Source organism: Erpetoichthys calabaricus, chromosome 5 (genome assembly GCF_900747795.2).
Source record: "Erpetoichthys calabaricus chromosome 5, fErpCal1.3, whole genome shotgun sequence".
In the NCBI taxonomy this organism is placed as follows: domain Eukaryota; kingdom Metazoa; phylum Chordata; class Cladistia; order Polypteriformes; family Polypteridae; genus Erpetoichthys; species Erpetoichthys calabaricus.
This window is the reverse complement of record NC_041398.2, coordinates 192,734,736-192,759,125: the sequence shown is the minus strand read 5'-3', so window position 1 is coordinate 192,759,125 and position 24,390 is coordinate 192,734,736. Positions and strand designations below refer to the sequence as shown.

At 37.5% G+C, this 24,390-nt stretch overlaps 1 protein-coding gene across 1 annotated transcript in view; it reads left to right on the top strand.

The window, feature by feature from the left end:
* Positions 1-24,390, top strand: part of cemip2 (cell migration inducing hyaluronidase 2) — a 151,007-nt gene that overhangs the window by 3,572 nt on the left and 123,045 nt on the right. The window contains exon 2 of the mRNA XM_051928370.1: positions 12,395-12,710. Within this exon, the coding sequence (XP_051784330.1) occupies positions 12,395-12,710 (316 nt within the window). The remainder of the gene's footprint in view (positions 1-12,394; positions 12,711-24,390) is intronic.

The following is a 24,390-nucleotide window of genomic DNA, read 5'->3' as shown; positions in this document are numbered from 1 at the left end:
ACTGCGTATTGCTTAGCTACATACGTGTAGGTTTTGCCGATTGTTCAGTCAAAATTCCAGTCTCTGAAAACAAATTGTGAATTTCTTATTACACTTGTAATATTACCTTTTGAAAAGTTATTCATTTGTTCTTGAAACTAAAGTAGATTTTCTTTTATTTCTTCTTAACCCATTTTAAAATTCAGTAGCATCATATAATATTAGAAAATGTAATACAGTAAAGACAATCAGAAAGTAATCTGTTAAATATATCTGCAGCACTAAATTTCATTGATAATTCAGAAAAGGTAATTTTTTTTAAACTGGTGGCAAAAACCTCATTAGCTGAAAATCTGAAGAAGCATTTATCTCCTAATTGTGGACTAGTCACAAAGAATCTTAACCTGCTGCATGCTTGATAACACTGTTTTGTGTGTGGGTGTTTGTTTGAACTCTGATTACAGTGTTGGACATCTGGTTGTGGGCCAGTGTGTATAGCAAGCAAAGAATTAGCACTGGGGACTTAAACAACAAAAGGCATGTCCATCCAAATATATCCACTGTCTGTGTAATGTATATGCTTTTAGTAGAATATCCAAGAGTGGTTACAAAGTGTGACCATTTATGTTTTGGTATAGGTTTGAGGATTAGACTAATGTAATATTATATGGAGATTTGAAGAAACTGTTAATGTAATGCAGCACCTCCTCCACATCTTCTGAGTGTGCTGAAAATGCTTTCAAATGTTTATTCAGGGCTATTCAATTACAAATTTAGTTGGGACAGATTTTCAAACCAAGAAATTTAACAGGAAATGACAAATTTTAAACCAACACAAATGAATGTATTGAAAAACAAGTAATGTTTATTCTTTGTTTCCCATTTAAATTTGGTCCCGTCTGACCTGGGCACATTAAAAAGTACATAAAAACAATGAAAAGGCTATAACTGAATAGAATCTGAGGTAGTATCAATACTTTTTTTCCTCTTTTGAAATACAAACATAAACATTTTGGTCATATCTGACCTAGGCATATCTCGAAGTGCATAAAAACAATACAGTGCACAGTATTGGCAATAATATTTGTTTCCCTTTTAAAATAAAATAAATATTTTGGCCATGTATGACCCAGGCACATCACAAAGTGAATTTAACGGAATAAAAAGAACTATCAATGCTATCAAAGCTATTAGTGCACAGACTAATAACAAGTGATAACTGTTACTAACACATATGAATACAACATTTGCTGCACATCGATGGAACATAGGTCCATTTTAAATCACCACATGTGTGATTAGCGGTGCCTTTTTTGTTAACAAAAAGGTGTTGGTATGCATATGTTGTGTTTGGATCAATTTTCAGGTAATGTGAAGGTATATAGAGGCCGAGAGCACTAGTACCATATCTTTTGTTTATTTGGTTATAAACATAATGTTTAAACTTTTAAATTGACAAATCTTCAATAATAAAAATAATTAGTGCTGGGCAATGATTAAAATTTTTAATTGTGATTAATCGCATGATTGTCTGCGATTAATTGTGATTAATCGTAGACAATCACAACAAGCACATTGTTATGTGCAAAATTCAATAATGAACTCAAAAGTAGTGTATTGCGTGTATTTGGTTTGCAGACACTTTAAACAAATAAGGTGCTTTTTAATAGCAGTATTCCCTGTACATAGTAGCAGTTAAAATATTTCCTGTAAATCTCAACTTAAACATTAGTGTAATCAAATCGTATTTAAAACCAAAGATATTTGCCACTGCCAGGGCATTATAATTTTATGTAGTTTGTTATAGAAAAACAAGTTACCCTCATAGTCCAGAGTCATGATCATAACATTATAGCAGGCACCTTCCGAGCAACAGCAAGTTAACATTTCTAAATCTGTTTTTTCTTTTTTATCTCAACAGATACCAGCAGAAACATTTTCTTTTATCAGGAAGGAGCATAAATAGTCTATGTTCAGTAGCAACTCTTTGAGGGCTAATATTTTTTCCAAAAAACTCAGTTTTCTGAAAAGTGTACAAAGCAATAGTTTCACACATTAATCAACATAAAACGACTGTTGCTGCCTGTTGTGCCTGCTGTCGGTGCCTGTTTGTAGTTTGCAGCAGCAGCGTATGCATGGGGGACAGTTCGAAGGCCAGCAGGAATGCACGGTGGGCTGGCTGTCTTTGTGTACTGTACTGCATAATATTGTGCCTGGTAGTTTAAAATTATAAATGCAGAGTTTCCATAATCTAAGAATATTAACTACAGGTTAATAATGAGCTGCACATTCTACAAAAAACTTACGCTGTCCCACAAAGCAATAAGTGCTTAATTTGAGTTTTAAAGAAAATTCCAAACGTTTTGCATGTTTTCATCAAATGCAGTCTTTCCAGTTCATTCTTTGCTTTGAGTGTCAATGGTTGATCATCATCTCCCTAATAGCCATGAATCCAAAGAATTGAGCATGTGTGTGGAGGGCCAACCAATCATATGAAGAGAAGTGCAGAAACGGTGCTTGTCAATAACGATGCACTCATTGGAGTAACAATTTGATTCATTTGCAAAAATCCAAGTTCGCACTCATTTGATGCATTTGGAAAACAACTAAGGGCTCGTTTATACTTCACGCTCAGAGCGCGTACGCGCCTGCATCATGGCTGCCACGCATTCCCAGCATTCATTTGATGTGTCCTCTGAGCAGGTCCTCAGAAATTAATACAACGTGTGCACGAGTTGCAGTACCAGCAAAAAGTTGGGGGGCGCAGTGTGCTAAAAGTTGGAATGTGACGTCAGAGTCTTTGTTTACTATCTACATGTGACAAAAAGCCGCTTTGTGGATCTTACGAGATCGGTGTGCATGCTTCAATGTCTGATGTATGGTTTGATGTGGTGAAGCAAAATGCCGACATACAGATGCATTCGTGATGCTTTTATATTCAAGCGTCGCATATTCCCGATCGTAATGACACAATGCATTTTAAAAGTCTAACATACCGTCTTCTGTACCGTCTTTTTTTCTAGGGCTTCCTCTGGTCCTGACAGCAGCGGATCGCCAGCAATAAATCGCCACACTGTTTACATTAAATGTATGATATTCCAACTCTCTAAACATTTAGAATCCTTAGGTTTATACTTGATATCACTTTCATGATGAAATGCATTAAAGTATGTATGTTACATTTTACAGATAAATTGGTAATTCCATTTAAATAATGAATACTGTTAATAATTACACACATGGGGGTGACATGGTGGTGGAGCGTTAGCACTGCTGTCTTGCAGGGTGTCACGTCGCTGATATTCCCTGCCTGGACTTTACATGTTTTCCTGCTGGGTTTCCTTTCAAAGATATGCAGATTTGGTGACACTAAAATGACGCTAGTGTATGTGAGTGCTTGTATTCACCTTACGATGAGCTGATGCCTCGTCCAGGGATTGTTTCTGCCTCGTGCTCAATGCTAGCTGAAATGGATAAATCCCTGGACTGATGGATTTAATCATTAAACATCCTTTTCACAGTTATTACTGTAAGGTGTCATCGGAATTTAATGGGTGTTCCAGGCAATTCACAACACAACAACGCTGAACCTGTTCTCACCGTGATAATATCTTGCACTGCCACCTGGTGGATTCCTCCAGATTTACATAAAGTACGCGCGCAAGTATAAACAGTACAACGCTTGCGTAGCAGGAGCATCCTCTGCAGCATGCGTCGCGTGAAGTATAAATCCGGCCTATGACTCGGCGCACAATTTATTACAGAATCATTTAATATGTAGTCAATTCCATGATCAGCTGTCGTGGCCAGGGTGCCGATACAACGTATTGGCGTGTACTGTCACAAAAAAAAAAATCACTGTATCATAGACTATTGCCATCACTTATAGACACACAGCAACATGCTGCATCGTGAATTCGGTTGAGTGTTGCCAGGCTACGTGGAGTGTTGCATTTATGGACCATGTACCACTGTAGGAATTTTAGTAGGAATCTTTGAAGGCTCATGAAATGTGTTTTTCACTCGGAGGTTGCCTTTAAGCCGCATGTGGCCCATGGGCCACTATTTGAATAGGCTTGACTTATATTATTAAAATGGGTACTTAAATTATGTTTATGTAATATTTATGATATTAAATGCTACAATTAAAGTCTCATAATTTATTCTATTTTTGAAATTTTATTATATACAGTATTGCCTACTTTGAAGAAGGCTGAGCAGATATCCGATGGATTTCTTACATACAAAATTAGTGGCTGACCTTGTTGTCGCACAGTCTCAAGAAACTGGTTTTAAATCTTTGCTTGGTACCTGTCTTTGAGGAGTTTGCCATTTTCCCTGTGTCTATGTAAGGTATTCATCTGAATTGAAAACTTTTCTGTGTTTGTATAACTGGAGGCTGTAATTTAGCCCTATGTGAGTGATTGTGGGTGTGTGCACAAGTGATTTCTTCTGTGGGTTTAATTAGCTGTGGCTTAAGAAAAAGAATTAAATTACTATAAGAATGGGTAGATGAACTGTGTTGATTTGACTTTTTTCCTGTAAACAAATCCAGTCTAAAACTGAAGCAGAGAGTTTGAAAATAACAGTTAAGATATACAGCTTAATAAATCTGAAAACATGGCTGTGCAGGGGAGACTGGAATGCATAGAGTTTTGATAAAGCAAAGGTTAGGAGCATACGCTGATACAGCACATTGCCGCACCCACCACATGACAAATTAACTCAGGATCCCAGATTAGGACCTGAGTGCAGCCATACAATAGGTAACACCTCAGCACCACACTAGCTCAGATGGAATGGAACAGTGTGAGGTGTTTTTTTTTTTTTTTTATGGTGGCTAGAGTACCAATTCTGTCACCAGCATTCAGGTTTTTCCCTGCTGGTTAGAGGGCCTATGTGCAGGGCTAGTTGCAGATTAACGTCCTATCCAGGACGGCGCAATTGCAGGTTAAGGGTCTTGGTCAATGGCCCAATGAAGTAGAGTCCCTTTTGGCATTTAAGGGATAACCTTCCGATTACCAGTGCAGATCCCTACCTCAGAGCCACTACTCTGCAAAGTTTAACCATGTATAAGATTAATAATGGACTGATTATCTGCTATTTATGACGGTGTTGCATATACTTAAAGTGCTTTCTTCATATATACAGAACATCCAAGTACATACCCCACATCCCAACTTGGTGTCTTTTGTGCAAAAATTCTATCTCAGCAGGATTCAAGCCTTAAGTGGTGCATGCTCACTTTAGTTATAAATGTAATAATGTTATGTTGTGACAATGCGGGTTTGCTGCATGCTCCCGTCTGCTCTCCGGGAGCCCTGGAACCTGACACCATCTGTAATGTTACCGATGAGCTAAGCAGTGAGGCAACAACATAGCAAGGGGATGGTGCAAAAGTGTCAAGTGCTTTTATTTAAAATCCAACAAAACAAGAACAGTGTTCAAATTAAATAAAGTGCAGTGCTTTCAAAACATCAATAAATAAATAATCCATAAAACAGATGTGCAACGTGGAGGTTAAAAACAATAGAAAAAAGTCTTCTAAAAACAACGAGGTTAAAATAATGCAGAAAGCAGTCTTTTTAAAAAACAACAAGAAGCCCGGTGTCTCCTTTCCTCTGACAGCTCCCCTGCTTCCTGTTTGGGCTTCTCAATAGGGGAGTCGCCCTACCTGCTGCTGGCTTTCTCTCCACTTTCCTACTGTTCAGTTTGCTTTACCTATCCCTGGCTCCGGTGGGCTCCCTGCCAAACAGTGACGTGGGATTCCCCAACGACCAGGGCTCTCACGCTGGAGAAATCAACGTCCCAAGTCCAGACTCCTGCGGCCTTCTGTGGAGAGTCATCCACCCTTCACCACTGGTCACTCCCGCTACATGATCACTCAGCAGAAGCGACCACTACTACTACTCCCGGGTGTTGGCCCAACACCCAGGCTTCCTACACAGCTGCATGCGAGTCTGCACTCACTCGCTCTCCCACAACGGCTTGCTCTCTATCTCTCTTCTCTCTGCGTCCAGCTTTCTCATACAACCTCCATTTCTTCTCTCCTTTCTCTTTTTTTTTTTTCTCCCTTCCAGCTGACTCGCGCTTCTATATATGAAGGGGAACGTGATAGTCGAGGCAATCAGCAGCTCCTGGGAAAAATTACGGATGTGGACCGCTTCTCACCTGTGTACTTAGGTGAGAAACGCCCACACCACAAACTTCTCAGGAACCGCGTCAGCCACACACCACCACGCCCCCTTGCTAAGCTGCGAGTGCGGTCATTATTTATTAAAACTGGCCTTTGAACAGGAGCTAGGGACCCGCTATACCACATATGTATAGAAAAATAATGTAGCAGCCACTGCAAAGACTTAGATTAGACTTGAGAGAGCATAAGCGGCAAAAGAAAATTAATGCAAAATTTGAGAAGCTAAAAACTTATAGCTTACAAATGAAAGTTTCTTTATTACCAGTTAGAATACTAACATTTTACACTTATTATACCATATTATTTACAATTCTTTGTAAAGGCTACTGTATTTGTAACTTATTTATTATATATAAGATTTGTATTAGACAATTTTATCAAACAAGTGAATATTTTGTCCGTTTCGGGAGATGGACGTCTGAGATGGAACATCATTAGCAGTGGTGTTATTTTTCCTTTTTCCTTTTAATAAGCATGAGTTGCAGAAAAAAGGCTCGGTTAGAAATGGAGAAGACAGCTAAAGCTTCATCAAAGCCTAAACAGGCCTCAAGTCCAAGGTATGGCTTGCCAGAGACTAATCTGGAACAGACAGGAGAAAGAACAGATCTCCTGGGACCTGACGCTGCAGCATCGGCTCCAGCCGAGAGCGAAAGTGGGAGCAAAGCTTCAAGTGAGTCAGCCAGGAGAACTCGTCGATTCCAGGAGGTTAATTAGAACTGAGCATAGCCTTACTTTCTGCCCTGTCAACTACCCCCTGCGAGTCAACAGCACGGACTCCAATTGGGTTTTCTATTTCTCCCGGGGAGCATGGAAAAGACTGAACTGAAAGTCCAATCTCAAAGTAATACAGAAGAATTAATAGCAGAATTGAAGGTCTCCCTGAAAACTGTGAAAGTCCAAACCCGTGAAATTCATAGCTGGACTATTCCCTAAAATGATTGGAGAGGACTTTAAATCAGACACCGAGATATCAACAGCTTCTCATATATGTGACTAAAACAAGAGTATATTTGAAAATAACCACATTCGTATTTTCCCTGATTTCTTACTTTCAACAGCTGCAGAATATGCCACATTTTATATCATTAAGCAGCACCTATGCAAAGCCGAAATCAAATAGAGCGTCTGTCTTGCATCCTGCTAAACTGAGAGTGGATATTCAAGGCAAATTCTACCTTTTTAGTTCTCCGAATGAAGCAGAAATACGATTGTGAGTCACATCATGTCCTGGCAATGCAAAGAAGATTTTACTTGCAATTTTGTCCATTTGCAATGAGACTTTGCCATAATTGTACATTCTATTTCCTTTTCGGCTACTTTTACATTTTTATTACAATTTTAGTTATAACCTTTTTTTTCCCCAAAGGGGACTGTTTAACATCGCACCCTTGGTTTATTGTATTAGGATTGTACTATCATACGTTATCAGCTTTACCATGGGTACTGTTTAACATCATTCCCTGGGTTTATTCTTTCTGGACTGTTTAATAACATTATATTCTCGGTTTATAGTATTTGGACTGTTTTACCAGTAGATATCTCTACTTTAATCTTGTTTGTTTTGTTGCTCTAGGCATGTCAGAGGACTAGGAGTTTGTGAAGTGTGGCCAGGCAAAATGGGAGGCCTTCAAGGGCTGGTGGGGGTCAGGGGTTAGAGAAAGAGACATGGCTATTTCTAAACTTTCATTTTTATCCCCACAGTTGTAAGTGCCAACACAACCATATGCTTCATAGCCATAACTCCTGGCAAAATTGTAATTTAAGGTTAAATCTGTTTTATGTAATAATGTACTGCCTTAATTTAAGACTTTAAAATGTCAACAAAAGTTCAGAAGCAATGTCTCTGTGACCAAGAAGTGAACTTTGTGAACTGGAATGTCAAAGGTCTCAATCATGAATTAAAGAAAAAGAAAGTATTCTCGCACCTAAAGATAGAATTTTTACAGGAGACTCACTTAATAAGCAAAGATCAGTTTTGGTTGCAAAGTGATTGGATTGGCCAAATATTTCACTCCAGCTATTCAAAGAAAACTAGAGGTGTGTGAATCTTAATACAGGTACATAGAACAATTTAATTTGTAGTATCATATGTAGTATCTGATCATAAAGGTAGATATGCAATGATGATGGGTAATTTATTTAATTGTAAAGTGATTTTGATGAATATCTACGCACCCAATGTGGATGATAGAAACTTGATCCAAAAAGTATTTGCATCCTTTCCTAATGTGAACACTCATAAAATTATAATGGCTGGAGACTTTAATTGTGTTTTAAATCCAGACCTGGATAGGTCTTCAGCTACATTGGCAATAACCCCTGACACTGCAATAACAATAACACAGTTTGTAATTGATCATAACTTATCAGACCCATAGAGATTTTTTAAATCCAAACTTTAGCGTATTCCTTCTTTTCACCAGTACATCATTGTTACTCAAGAATTGATTATTTCTTTATCGATAACAATTTTTTGCAAGCAATCAAATCTTGCAGATATGACGCTGTTGTTTTCTCCGACCACATACTCATCTGGCAGCTGACATCTTAACACCCTGCTATTGGCTGATGAGAACTGTATAGAATTTACATCCAAGCAGTTTGATTCTTTTTTAGAGACAAATGCATCCTCTGAGATCTGTACAGTAATTCTTCAGGAAACTCTTGAAGGAATTTTTAAGAGAACAGATTTTTCATATTTCTACTACAAATATAAATTAGAAATCAAGGAGTCATCTGAACTAATCATTGAAATTACCAGAATAGATTAAGAAACACGCCAGGTCTCCAAATGAAGCACTTTATAGGGAAAGACAGGCTTTGCAATCAAAATTCAACCTCTTGACAACAAAAGAAATGGAGCAACTCATTTTTAAATTGCAACATCATTACTGTGAACACTGAGAGAAGGCTAATAAGATCTTAGCTTAACAAATCAACAAATTACCAACACAGAAGAAGATAAAATGACCATAAAAATGTAATCCACACATTTAGGGAATACTGTATATTCTACTAATTAAAAAAAAGACAAGACACTACAGTGTAGTGATCCACCACAGATACCACAGCTAGATACCTTCAGTGCAGAGGAACTGGATAAACCTCTGACACTATCAGAATTACTAGACCCTGTAAACTCATTTCAGAGTGGGAAAGCAGCAGGCCCTGATGGCGACCCTGATGAATTTTATAAAAAAAATTAAATTAAGTTAGCTGCCCTATTATTAGCAACATTTATAGAAGCCAGAGACAATAAAATTATATCTCAAACTTTTCACCAAGCATTAAGTACCATCTTTCCTGAGAAAAATAAGAACTTATTATAATGTGCATTATACAGACCAATCTCCCTTCTGAATAACAATGTTTAGATACTCTCCAAAGTTCTAGCTAGAATCATTGAGAAAGTACTTCCTTCAGTAATATCACAAGACCAAACCAGATTTATCAAAAGCAGACACTTAGCTTCCAATCTTCGATGCCTTTTTAATGTAATACTGTATATTCACCCATTAAGTCTAACATCCCAGAGATCTTATTAACTTTGGATGCAGAAAAAGCATTTGATAAGGTTGAATGGGACTACCTGTTCACCACATTGCACAAATTTGAGTGTGGCCAGAGCATATGTACATGGATTAAACTGCTGTATACCAGTCTGGAAGCTTCATTTTGTATTAACAACAGACAAGGATGCCCCAGTCACCACTGCCCTTTGCAATCACCATTGAGCCATTGGCCATTCATTTTCGAAATGCATCTGAGATAAAGAGGATTATCAGAGAAGGACTTGAACAAAAAATTTAACTGTATGCAGATGATATGGTACTATTTATATCAGAACCACAAAATTCTGGGCCTATAGACCTAAGTACATATGAAGCTGTTTTTTAACAAAATTTGTTGTCTGCATGGAAAAACTTAAACAAGATGTGCATAGATAGTCTACCCTCTATCTCACTTTAGCAGGGAGAATTAACACTGTTGAGATACATATCCTTCCCAAGCTTCTTTTTCTATTCCAAAGAATCCCCATATATTTTAACAAATATTTTTTTAAGAAATTAGATTCAGTCATAACTTAATTTATTTGGAATTCGAAACATCTGCGCATCCAAAGGGTGACCCTACAATGACCTAAAGCAGAAGGTGGCATCGCACTCCTAACTTTCAGCTTTATTACTGAGTAGCAAATATGCAAGCTATAAAAATCTGGACTCAGATGCAGATAGGTGAACACATGCAAGCTTGGTCCACAATAGAAATATAAAATCCTGCAGTACGTCTTTATATTCTTTGCTTTGTACCCTAATCTATACAAGTTATCGTCAATATACTAACAAACCATTTGTCCTTCATTCACTCTGAATATGGAACCAATGTAAGGAAGCACTTCAAGAAAGAGAAGCTTTTATCTGTTGCACCTCTACACGATAACCACCTTTTTTCACCCTCTCAAACTTACACATTTTTTAATGTTTGGAAAACGTATGGGATTAAATAATTTACAGATTTGTATATAGAACATGTCTTTGCATCCTACAAACAATTATATTTCAAATTTAACTTCCTATCAACACAATTTTTCCACTGCTTTCAAATTATAAACTTTATTCAATAGAATCTGCCCAGTTGTCCTCATGTCCCACTTATTTCTATTCCAAGGTAAATACTGATCAGTCTTGAAGACTCAGATAGCATTTCTATAACATATAAAAACATTTTAAAGTCCCTTCTTTTCAAAGATCCTATAGTACAGTTGGAAAATAATCTCTTACTCAACACTTCAGAAAAGGAATGGAAGGCAGCCATGCACAGAATTCTGTCTAGCTCCATATATGCAAAGCATACAATTATTCAAATTACACATCTATCTTGTTTAAAATTGTCCAAAATGTTTCCAGGGCAAGATCCAACATGAGCTCCAGTCTCACTCGGCTACATGTTGGGGCATGCACCAAAATAACATCATTCTGAATCAAAATCTTTAAGTGCCTATCGGACAGCCTTAGTTCACAATCACTCCTAATACATTAATATCTGTGTTTGGCATACTCACAGATGAGCTTAAAGTGGAGAACGACAAACAAATTGTAATTGCCTTTACCTCACTACTAGCATGTAGACTAGAAACATTTGAAATGTAATTAAAATTTGAATATTCAAACTTTATACACATTGAAATTCAGATATGAACGAACTGGTTAGACCAGGTTTTGAACTTGACCTTGGAGCTGTTAAACAGTAATGTTAAATTCTACCCATTAGCTTATTGGACCAATATCACTATTTATCTTCTTGTGACAACAAGTCAACATCAATGCGTACAAGGCTAAACACTGAGAAAAATCACCTAGTAGATGAATATAAAGATTACAAGTTGAACTGACTTGTGTAAATGTTAGCCATTAATTTCTCCTTATAGCATGGCATAATACAATATACTGACGGTTATTCTCATTGAAAAAGTTCTTTGCAGAAGATATTTTTTGTATTGTGATGACTCTGATTATGAGGTTTCAAATGAGGATTTTGATCTGTCAGAAGAAAGTGTCAATGAGTGTATTACTGAAATAGGGCATCAGAAATTGCAAACAGCATGACCTAGCACTACATGCAATTTGTTGAACTAAATTGTTTAATTTTCTTCAAAATTATATCTATAGATTTTTTTCATACATTTGTCATTTATTACATTTATTTGTTGCATTTGTTGTGTTTTCTCCAATTTGAGTAATAAAAAAGGACGTTTTAGTAAAAAAATTTTTCTGAAAATAATTAGCCTACAGCCATGACAGAAACATTTAACCTTCTTCATTTCTGCCTGTTAAAAATAAAAAATACATAGATAACTAATATGTCATGGTTTTTTAATTCATCTTAGGTAATATACAGTACATTACTATTATTATTGTGTATTTGTTGTATTGCTAAAGACACATTTTGGAGGGGTGATTGTTCATCTGTCATGTAATAATGGCAGGAAGTCAATGCAAAGAGCATTTTTAGCCAGTGTAGTTTTTATAGCAGTATAAGCAATACTTTTGTCTATGGTATGTCCACTGTTTACATTTTTTGTGCTATAAGGTACAAAGAATAGATAGCAGCTAGCTTTATTGGATAGGTCAGGTTTCCAATTTCATTAAAATTACATTTCTAACTAATACATCAGCATAATGGACTGACATAATATTTTTGTGTTTTTGTCATTTTCAGACAACTAATAAAATGCAGACGTCTGATGGAGTTTGCCTCTCCCCAGTGTTTCTCCCACCTTCCCATGGGAGCAACCAGAGGCCATCTGGGTATGTCCCTGGAAGAGTAGTACCACTTCGATCTCCACCACCACCAAAGATCAAACCTTGCAATGAAGGAAGTTCTACAGTTACATTTGCATCAGATGAACGAAACCGTGAAAGAGCAGCTGAGATAAAAAGAAGAAAGAATTCCTTTATTTGCATTGCTGTCTCCCTTTTTGCCTTCTTCATAGTACTCATTCTATCTTTGACCTTATCAACTAGAAGCATTGATGGCAAGTATAAAATACCTATTGTTTATACTTATTTTTTATTTATTAAATGACCTTTGACAATTACATTGATTCCATTCACATGCATTAATCTCATTTATTAAGATGATTTTGTGGCCAGATTGAGAGTCCTAATCTTATTTTTTTAGATCATTTGTAAAATTGCAGTAAAATTTAATTATACCTAAAAAACTAGCCGATAAAATCAAAAATGAGATTTGAAGTTTTAACTTATTGCATGATTTGAGAATTAACCTTTTCTGTGCTGGTGGTGCATTTAATTTGTGAGGTAACATATATCTTTATAGCATTCCCTAAAATGATTTTCTTCTTTTCAATTTCTAAATTAAGTCTTTGAATTGTAAATCAAACCTGCTTTACATAAAGGATCACAGGAATCATGAGAAAATATGTCTAGTCACATAATTGAAGTCCAGACATTGAATAGTTTTGAAAAATTGTTCGACATGCTATTAGGAATAGGTATCTGTTAACTAGGCTGGCATTCTTACTGAACTACACGTTCTTTCCTCATTTGTAAAATGTATTTTCTGTTCACACAAAATATGAAGGCAGTTTTTATGTATTTATTTTTGTCCTAGAAATTGAACTGAAATAGTAAACCCATTTTATTTTAAACATGAATGTTCAAAACACTTAATCTTGTCGGGATACAATTATTATTAGAGTATTGAATGAATAGGTGGAATTACTTTAATATTAATATGTTGCTATCATTTTGAGTAATTTAAGTATAAAAATAAGAGAGTAGAGTAGTTTTACTATATTTATGCTGTGAGAATAGCTGTTAAGTTGGTTTTGATTTAGAGTAGACATTTTACATTTGTGATTATTTTCTTGGAACATTGAAAATCTGTAGTACTGTAATGTGAAAAACTATTAAGGTAGGTCATTACATTATTATGATTATAAGTACAGTAATCCCTCCTCCATCGCGGGGGTTGCGTTCCAGAGCCACCCGCAAAATAAGAAAATCCGCAAAGTAGAAACCATATGTTTATATGGTTATTTTTATATTGTCATGCTTGGGTTACAGATTTGCGCAGAAACACAGGAGGTTGTAGAGAGACAGGAACGTTATTCAAACACTGCAAACAAACATTTGTCTCTTTTTCAAAAGTTTAAACTGTGCTCCATGACAAGACAGAGATGACAGTTCTGTCTCACAATTAAAAGAATGCAAACATATCTTCCTCTTCAAAGGAGTGCGCATCAGGAGCACAGGCTGTCAGAAACGGAGAGGAAAGCAAACAAATCAATAGGGATGTTTGGCTTTTAAGTATGCGAAGCACCGCCGGTACAAAGCTGTTGAAGGCGGCAGCTCACACCCCCTCCGTCAGGAGCAGGGTGAGAGAGAGAGAGAGAGAGAGAGACAGAGAAAAACAAAACAGTGAAAAATCAATAGGTGCCCTTTGAGCTTTTAAGTATGTGAAGCACCGTGCAGCATGTCGCTTCACGAAGCAGCTGCACACAGAAGGTAGCAACGTGAAGATAATCTTTCAGCATTTTTAGACGAGCGTCCGTATCGTCTAGGTGTGCGAACAGCCCCCCTGCTCACACCCCCTACATCAGGATCAGAGAAAGTCAGCGCTAGAGAGACAGAGAAAAGTAAGTTGGGTAGCTTCTCAGCCATCTGCCAATAGCGTCCCTTGTATGAAATCAACTGGGCAAACCAACTGAGGAAGCATGTACCAGAAATTAAAAGACCCATTGTCCTCAGAAATCCGCGAACCAGCAAATATTCTGCGATATATATTTAAATATGCTTACATATAAAATCCGCGATAGAGTGAAGCCGCGAAAGGCGAAGCGCGATATAGCGAGGGATCACTGTACTGAGACAGTGGGCGCCTCTGTTTACCTACCTTCCATGAAATGAAAAGGCAAAAACAAAGCTCCTTATAAAAATAATTTGTTTTGTAAGCAGCAAATAATTTGTGAATTTCCCCTTGGGATTAATAAAGTGTCTGTCTGTCTGTCTGTCTGTCTGTCTGTCTGTCTGTCTGTGTTTTTATGTTTTGGTGTCAGTGTAGATGGATGCTTAGCCTAATAAAGCAAGCTGTTATTTCCCAGTTTTTATGTTTTGGGGTGAATGTAGAAATAACTAAGTTTGGTCATTTTTTTATTAGGCTATACCAAGCATTTAGGTATGTTGCATTTGGATCACTTAGTGTTCTTTTTTTAAAGTTAGTTTTTACAGTATTTATTCTTCATTATTTACTTGGGATTAATAAAGTATCTATCTATCTATCTATCTATCTATCTATCTATCTATCTATCTATCTATCTGTCTGTCTGTCTGTCTGTCTGTCTGTCTGTCTGTCTGTCTGTCTGTCTGTCTGTCTGTCTGTCTGTCTGTCTGTCTGTCTGTCTGTCTGTCTGTCTGTCTGTATTTTGGGGGTTGAGAATGTAAACATCCAGGTAGACCAGTTGTCTCTGTTTTATGTGTGTGTACCCAAATGACATAGGTGCCTTTTGTTGCTGGTTGGCAGTTTAGAGGAATTGACCAAGGATTGTGCTTATCTTTCTTAAGTTCTGCTTGGTCAGCGTTCCAGGCCTACTTGACAGCTGCTTGGCTTCTTGTCTAATAAACATTCTGGGTAGCACTAGTGTTCCCACCAAGGTTGTAGCTCTCTCATTTGTGCTAGTGTTGCAAATCCATAGCCCCTCCTTGGCACCCAACACATCTACACAGCATACTGCCCCATTGGCTGTCTATTCACTTTGGTATCAAAGTGACTTTCCTATACCAGTTTGAATTTTTCTCACAAATGGATTTTGCCAGGCCTGCTTCCATATGCCTCCTTTTTTCTGATGCCTCTTTGTCTGGCATCCCATCCCGGTACATATTGACTAACTCTTAGCAGTGTCTGAATTTTAAAGTACTAGTCTTCACAATTCAGCCTTGTGAAAGCTGTAGTTGGGCAGAGCTTTTTATCCTTTTGCATCATATTGAGGAAGAAAAGCAAGAAAATTCACCAGAAGGATATTTTTTAAATTGTTTTGCTCAGAGTACAATACAATACAGCTTTTTTTTTTTTGTATAGCCCAAAATCACACAGTAAGTGGCGCAATGGGCTTTAACAGGCCCTGCCTCTTGACAGCCCCCCAGCCTTGACTCTCTAAGAAGACAAGGAAAAACTCCCAAAAAAAACCTAGTAGGGAAAAAATGGAAGAAACCATGGGAAAGGCAGTTCAAAGAGAGACCCCTTTCCAGGTAGGTTGGGCGTGCAGTGGGTGTCAAAAGAAGGGGGTCAATACAATACAATACAATACAATACAATACACAGAACAGAACAAATCCTCAATAAAAAATTAAAATTTTTTTAGAAGTACGGAGCAGAATTTAACAGTAGATGATATCACATAATAAGATTTAGATAATTTTAGACTCCTGGAGACCTCATCCATCAAGCTGCCTCCCCCATTTGGCCATTCCACGGCTGAAACAATGTTGGGCCAGCCAATCCGATGAAAGGACCCCTCTTTCTCACGATTCCTGCGATCCTCCATCAGGGATGACTTTACCTTAGGCAGGCAAAACAACTTGGCAGGTGGGCCGTGGCACCAAGTGCCACATTTGAGTACTGAGAAGAGAAACAGAATAGGTGAAGGTTAGTATCCAATTCTAACTATCATGTTACTTATGTTTTAGTGCTAATGACTAACAACAGAGATGCAGTATGTACAGTTAATCAGCAGCTCTAGTCAGGATATGCTAAACTGAAGTAGTGAGTCTTCAGCCGGGATTTAAAAGCTGAGACCGAAGGGGCATCTCTTATAGTAGCAGGCAGACCATTCCACAGTTTAGGGGCCCTGTAACTAAAAGCTCGACCTCCCATTGTTATTATATTAATCCTTGGAACCATAAGCAGACCAGCATCTTGAGATCTTAATGTGCGCTCTGGTTTGTAAGTCATGATAAGTTCAGACAAGTAAGCTGGACCTCGGCCATTTAATGCTTTATATGTTAAAAGAAGGATTTTGAAATCTGCCCTAAACTTAACCCGGAGCCAGTGTAAGGATTTAAGAACTGGAGTTATGTGTTCGTATTTTCTTGTTCTTGTAATAATTCTTGCAGCCGCATTTTGTATTAACTGGAGGCTGTATAAAGAACAGTTTGAACATCCAGTGAACACTGCATTGCAGTAGTCAATCCTACTAGAGATAAATGCATGAATTAATTTCTCAGAATCCTGTTTATTTAGAAAGCGCCTTAATTTCCTAACATTTTTAAGATGGAAGAAACATGTTTTGGACAACTTTGTAATATGCGCTTTAAATGACATGCTAGAGTCAAAAATAACTCTTAGATTGCAGGCTGATTCAGTAAAATTAATTGGGATTCCAACTGAGTTAAATGATGACAAAATATTGTTATGATCAGCGTCATTCCCTCCAACAATTAACATCTCTGTTTTATCTGTATTTAAAGACAAGTAGTTCTCATTCATCCACTCCTTTAATTTGCTAACACAACTAATTAAAGACAACATCGGAGAAACTTCATATGATTTAAATGAAAGGTATAACTGGGTGTCATCTGCCTACGAGTGAAAATTAACATTATGTTTCCTAATGATAGATCCAAGTGGAAGCATGTAAAGTGAAAACAGTAGAGGTCCCAGTACTGAGCCCTGCGGGACACCATATTGAACTTCTGTGTATAATGATGGAGTACCGTCAGCACATTTCTGTACATATTGGAATCGATTTGATAAATAAGAACTAAACCAAGCGAGCACGGTGCCTGTAAGCCCAACATCATTTTCTAGCCTGTGTAGTAAAATAGAATGATCGATGGTGTCAAATGCTGCACTTAAGTCCAACAACATAATTATAGTGGAGTTTCCTTCATTGGAGGATATCAGAATGTCGTTTACAACCCACGTTAGTGCCGTTTCTGTACTTTGACCAGTGCGAAAACCAGACTGGAATTTCTCAAATAAATTGTAATGCGTAAGGTGTGACTGAAGCTGATTGGCGACTACTTTTTCTAGTATTTTAGAGAGAAACGGTAGATTTGAATTAGGCCTATAATTATTTAGTATGTGTGGGTCTAGGTCTGACTTTTTAAGTAATGGTTTAATGACTGACAATTTTAGTGTATCAGGTACTGTGCCATGCAATAATGAACTACTGATAATTTTTAGAATAGGTGCTGCAAGAACATTCATTGCACTTTTTGCTAGTTTTCTTGGCACTGGATCTAGGGAACAAGTAGTGGGCTTCATTTTAGAAATTAAAGTTAAGACTTCCTGCTCAGTTACAGGATTAAAATTACTAAAGTGCTGAGTGCAATGTGAGACAGGGTCTGCTAAGCCAGTATTTGGTTTGTAGTATGATGCAGAGATATGGGATCTTATATTTTTAATTTTCTCATTGAAGAAGTTCATAAAGTCTGTACTGCTAATACAAGTATCTGTTGGTATTTTGCACTGTTGATCTGAATTTCCATTTGTTAATTTAGCCACTGTTCTAAACAGTACCCGAGGATTTTTATTACTGTTATCTGTTAATGTAGAATAGTATTCTGAGCGAGCTTTAAAGAGGGCTTTTTTATATTTATTAACACTCTGTCCATGCAATTTGAAAGACATGTAGCTTTGTTGTTCTCCATCTGCGCTCCAGTTTTCGACACTCTAATTTAAGAGCTCGAGTGTTTTCATTAAACCAGGGAGAGTTTCTATGTGCTTTGATCACTTTTGTTTTAAGGGGAGCCACTGTGTCCAGAGCATCTCTCAAGGTCACATTATAATGTGATGTTAGCTGATCTAAATTGTTTTCCACGTTTACATTTGATGTTAACTGATCTGAATGGTTTTCCGCAGTTACACTCGACTTACTCAAAGTATCTATAAATTTTGAAGCAGAATTACAATCTAGATGTCGCACTGTCTTTGTTTTAATCTGGGAGTGTGTTGACAAGGGCAGGACTAAATCAAATGTAATTAAGTAGTGATCAGAAATAACTTCATTTAATGGAGTGTTATTTAAATTTTGAATTTCAACTTTGTGAGTTATAATTAAATCTAATGTGTGGTTATGATTATGAGTTGGACCTTTGACAATCTGACAAAATCCTACTGAATTTAACAAATAAGTAAAACATTTGCTAAAAGTGTCAGTTTCCACATCAGTGTGTACATTAAAATCCCCCATCAGTACTACGTGATCAAAATTTATAGCCAAATCAGATAGAAGGTTGCTAAATTCAGTCATGAACAATGAATACGGCCCTGGTGGTCTGTAGACTAGCACTATAATTGTGTTGGAATCTGTTTTAATATTTAAAATGAATGCCTCAAAGGATGTAAAGTTGCCTAAATTTTTAGAAGTGATTTGCATTTTGTTACAATGAATTATTCCAAGGCCTCCTGTTTTAGTTTGGGAAAATGGTTCAAAGGTTTTAACAGAAAATAAGCAGGCAAGAATCAGAGAGGAAAGGTCCAATACTTCAATTGTTTACTTGTTCAAATATAGTATCAGTTACATACAATATAATAGCAATATACATGCAGATATATGAATTATACTATTGACTTACAGTAATACAGATATATGAATTATACTATTGACTTACAGTAATATCAAAAGACCCAGAGCCATCATCCTAGACCAGTAGACTGAGGGAGCCCGCGTGTCAGTCTCGTCAGAGGATCAACTCGTGAGCCTGGTACAATACCGGGCGGTGTGCACGTTCACCACGGTTGAGCTTCCGAAGAAACTGAGGGCGGAACCTTCCCTTATATACTAATTGAGTGTCCTTACCCAAAATGGCTTACGTGTAAGCAGTGTATACAGAAGTGATCAGTTTCAGCACACACCCTTCCACGGGACGCAGTATTGTTTTTCTTCTACTTGGCCCTCACTGAGATGGTGCCTAGTATCAGAAGACACACAATAACAAGCGTTGCTTGCAATGAAGCCCCTCGAAGTGAAAAACAAGTACATAGCCTTGACTGTATTCCCATAACATTCTGAAACCCTCTATGAGAAACAGGCTTTTGCACATTCTTTCGCTATCATCCCAAACATTCCAATCTTTGTAGCTGGTTTTGCACTGAAGCGACCAACCCCCCCTCTTACTCCTTTATTTCATTCCTTCTCCTGTTACAGAGAAAACCTTTTTTATTACACCTCCTCCTCGACCAAAATCTCTAGACTTATGAAGGAACGAGTAGCTATCTGGTGACGCCTCAGCTAGGGGGACAGTGTCACATTTACTAAGCCAGGTTTCAGTGAGAAGACATAGATCAGATTTTGTACTTAATATAATATCATTTACCAAAACAGCTTTAGCGCCAAGAGAGCAAATGTTCAATAAGCAGCATTTAAAACTGCATGGTTCTTTCTGAACTGCTGATATATTTTTTGTTTTAATTTGAAGTAAATTTTTATTACAGATGCCCCTGGTGGAGGGTCTGGTTTTATCCCTTGGTCTAATTGTACACCTTATTTTTTGGTTATCAATTAATTTAAGGTTTGTATCAAGACTAAATTTACTGGATGCCCCATGACAAGGATTATGGGTAACAGCTTCAGGAAAGTAACAGGTGGGATAAACAACAGCCTGTGATTTAAGATCACATGACTGCGGCCTGGATGGTGCTCTAATCAGTCAACCAGGCAGTTTTGCTGCCATATTTTGGGATAATACATAAGATCCCTTCCAGTTAGGATGAAGACCATCTCTTCTGAAAAATCCAGGCCTTTCCCAAAAATCATCCCAATTGTTCACAAACGCTATGCTTTTGTTTGCACACCAGGTTTCTAGCCAGCAGTGAAGGGAATGCAATCTGCTATAAATCACATCCCCTCTGTGTAATCTTGATAAGGGGCCAGATACAACTAAATTCCGACATTTTCTTTTGGCTTTGATGCATAGAGAGATGAAGTTCCTCTTTAATACCTCAGATTGCAGTGAATAAATATCATTAGTGCCGACATGCAGCAATAAGGTAGATACTTCAACGTCGGCGACACGGTCCAATGCGGCCTCTATGCCAGAAATCTTGGCCCCTGCGAGGCACTTAACATTAACTGCTGGTTTAACACAGTTTGGAATTCTAACATTCCGCACTATGGAATCGGCAGTTATGAGCACTTTCTTATTCTCAGTTTCCACAGGCGCGCTGCGGAGTGCTGAGAATCTGTTCTGGGTCCGAATTGGTGACCTGGGTGCCGGGGGACTACATTTTGGATTCTTAGACCCCCATCTTACTGTTACCCACTCGCCCTGTGGCTGAATTGGTGCTGCTGACATCGGCCATGCACTGACTACAGTGGGACCAGGAGAGACTGAAGCCGAATCAGAAGTAGCCGAATTGTCTAAACAAACCGATTTGATCCAATTTTCGGTTTGCCTAATCGCTATCAGATTCCTAACACGGTCCTCCAATTCGCGTATTTTCCCGACCAACTCTAAATTAACTAAACACTTTTGGCAGGTGAAGCTGTCTACAACGTCGGCCGGAAAACCTGAACTGTACGTGCTGCAGGACACACAACATATAAACGTGCCCTCAACGGGCAGAGAGCAGATAGAACTTATGTTTAGTATTGATGTCATTTTCTTCGTTTTCTGTAGTTACTTAAGTGCTTTCTGCTTCAGAGACCGTCGGCTTTAAGTTTCCACCACCCGCTGAGCGATCAACTTTAGTTTCTCACTGCTGGTTATTTCTACTGGTCAGCTGCCGGCTTTACTTCAGATGAACTTGCTCGGGTGTTTGCGAAGGGCTACGTGCCTGTGGGAGATGCCGCTGCTCTGTGCTTCCACTCGGTGCTTGCGCTCGCTGCTACGCTCGTGCTTCCGCCTGAGTGAGTGAGAGAGAGAGAGAATGAAGATATGAGCCGAGAGAGAGAATGAAGATATGAGCCAAGATGGAACTGAACTTTGAAATCGGTCTGTTTGACAGTAGGATAGATGGTTCTGTGAAAGTATAGCTACTACCATTTAGCAACAACTCCATCTAATCTGAAACAGAAGTTGTAACGGCCATGTCCTTTTTGGTGACAAACATGTAGTTGCAATCTTAAAAGATTGGCATGGATAAAATTTAAATACAAATTATTTATTATGTTTGGTCATGTGAACCAAGGCTTTTCTTAGGTACAACATTTTTATATATAGTAGTTCAAAATGAAATTTTTCTAACCTTAAAGTAGTATGGAAATAAATGATTGATGTGCAAACAGCATATGTATTGCTAAAATAAGCTTAAAAAGTTTTTGTGGTTATTACAAAGAGAATGAATGAGTAGATAGTAGAGGTGGGCGGTATGACCAAAATTCTATATCACGGTATTCTAAATTATCCCGGTTTCACGGTATTCGACGGTATTTTTTTCCCCATGCATGAGTAGATGTTAACCACATTTTCCACTGCAATTACTGGCTAAGAATAACCTATTCCACTGTCAAGAGTATTGTACATTGTACAAAAAAAAAACATTTTAATGTGCACACAAGTATTAATACAGTTTTGCATTGCCCCATAAAGTGATAGTTTTCAAGGGGGTGGCACTAATGGAGAAGGTATCACATTGCATGACAGATGCAGTCAAAATATAGAACCTTTTTATTGAACATGTTTTGCAAAAACAAACTATAATTTTGACAACATATTTTCAACCATACAAAGAGGCATTTAGACTTAGTAAAATATCCAGAAGTGCTTGTCAAAAATTGTATTGCACTGAATATGTCTTAGAAAAGGAATAAATAGTAAATATTTTTTGTAAACCAACTACACTTTCTGTTAATGTTAACACTCTCTGTCCACTGACACGTTAAAGTGACTTTTTAAACAACTTTATCATCATTAAACTGCATAATATTTAAACTAATAAATAATAACAATAAAATAAATAATAGTATTATTACTGATAGTTGCACTATTACTTCAAGACTTCAAGCCCAGGTGCATTACACAGTATTCACCAAATTAAAATAAAATAAAACAAGTGCAACTTGGTGATGACATCTTTACCAACTGAACCATCATTTAGGCAAACTGCATTAATATGGACCTTGCTTCAAGCTAAGCTATACTGGGAAGAAAAAAACAAACTATATGTCGAGATTAAAGTCGACATTTCCACTTTATTCTCCCCGTTTATGTTGAGATTAAAGTCGACATTTCCACTTTATTCTCGCCGTTTATGTTGAGATTAAAGTCGACATTTCCACTTTATTCTCATAGTTTACTTCATAATTAAAGTAGAACGTCGTAAACTAAACTTCTTCCTAAAATCAATGTTTAATCAATTACTTAATTTACCCCGTCATAAATTAATGCAGCACATTAAATGCTTTGTGTTACGTTCCCCGACCCAGTGGTTAATCACTACGCTTCTTAAACTGACTTCCTCCGCACTAAGAGAAGACAGCGATCACCATACAGAATCCATTCACTTCATGATATTCCTGCTTTCTGAAAATTTAGAATGCTAAGATAAATACTTGATATCATTTTCATGATGAAATGCATTAAAGCAGGTATTACACATGCACGGTAGTGAAGCGGTAGTGCTGCTCGCTCGCAGTAAGGGGTCCCCAGGTGTATGTTCAGTGTAGAGAACTTTATGGCAGGTGTGACGAGGATCCAAAAAACTGGATGTATGAATAGCTATCGCACAGGTTTAACTTAAATATGGTGTAAATGTTGGGTTTGTGATCTGCTGGTCGGAGACACGAACACAGAATTCAATGCATGTTCTTCTGAGCAGGCTATCTTTATTGCATGCATGCTGTCTCTATCTGACGTACCAAAACCCCAGTTCCTATCCTTCCTTTTTCTTTCACCACATAACCAATCACCACACGATAAACGTCTTTGTGAAATTAAAACTAGTTATAAACTTAGCCCACGGAGTGTTCAGAACTTTAAAAATATCTTCGTTATACATGTTTAATTATGCCATCCATTCAGAGTTGCGCCCATCTCTGAACGAGTCGCCAGCACATCGCAGGATGAATACAAGCAAAACATACACTAGCAGGGTCAATATAGCACAACAAAACCCCACATCCTACATGACTTTGAAAGGAAACTGAAGCATGCAGAGTAAACCCACCAGAAAAACATGCAACTGCAAGGCAGGCACGCCGCCGTTCCCCCACATGATTAATGCATGCTTTAATGCATTTCATCATGAAAATTATATTAAGTATTTATCTTAGCATTCTAAATGTTCAGAGAGCAGGAAGATCATGAAGTGAATGTATTCTGTGCGGCGATCGCTGCCGGCGCCTCCTCTTAGTGCAAGATGAAGTCAGTTTAAGAATCACTTAACACAAAGCATTTAATGTGCTATATAAATTATGACGGGGTTTGAGAAAATCTAGTAAATTAAATATTCATTTTACGATGAAGTTTAGTTTACGATGTTCTACTTTAATGACAAATTACGAGAATAAAGTCAACATGTTGACTTTAATCTTGACATAAACGGCGAGAATAAAGTAGAAATGTCGAGAATAAAGTCAACATGTCGACTTTATTCTCATCATAAGCGTCAAGATTAAAGTGGAAATGTCGAGAATAAAGTCAACCTGTCGTCACACTATTACACAGTACCCAGGTACATTACACTGTATTGAAAACAAATAAAACAAGTACAACTTGGCTTGCAGTATTATCCAGTAGTATAGAAATAGT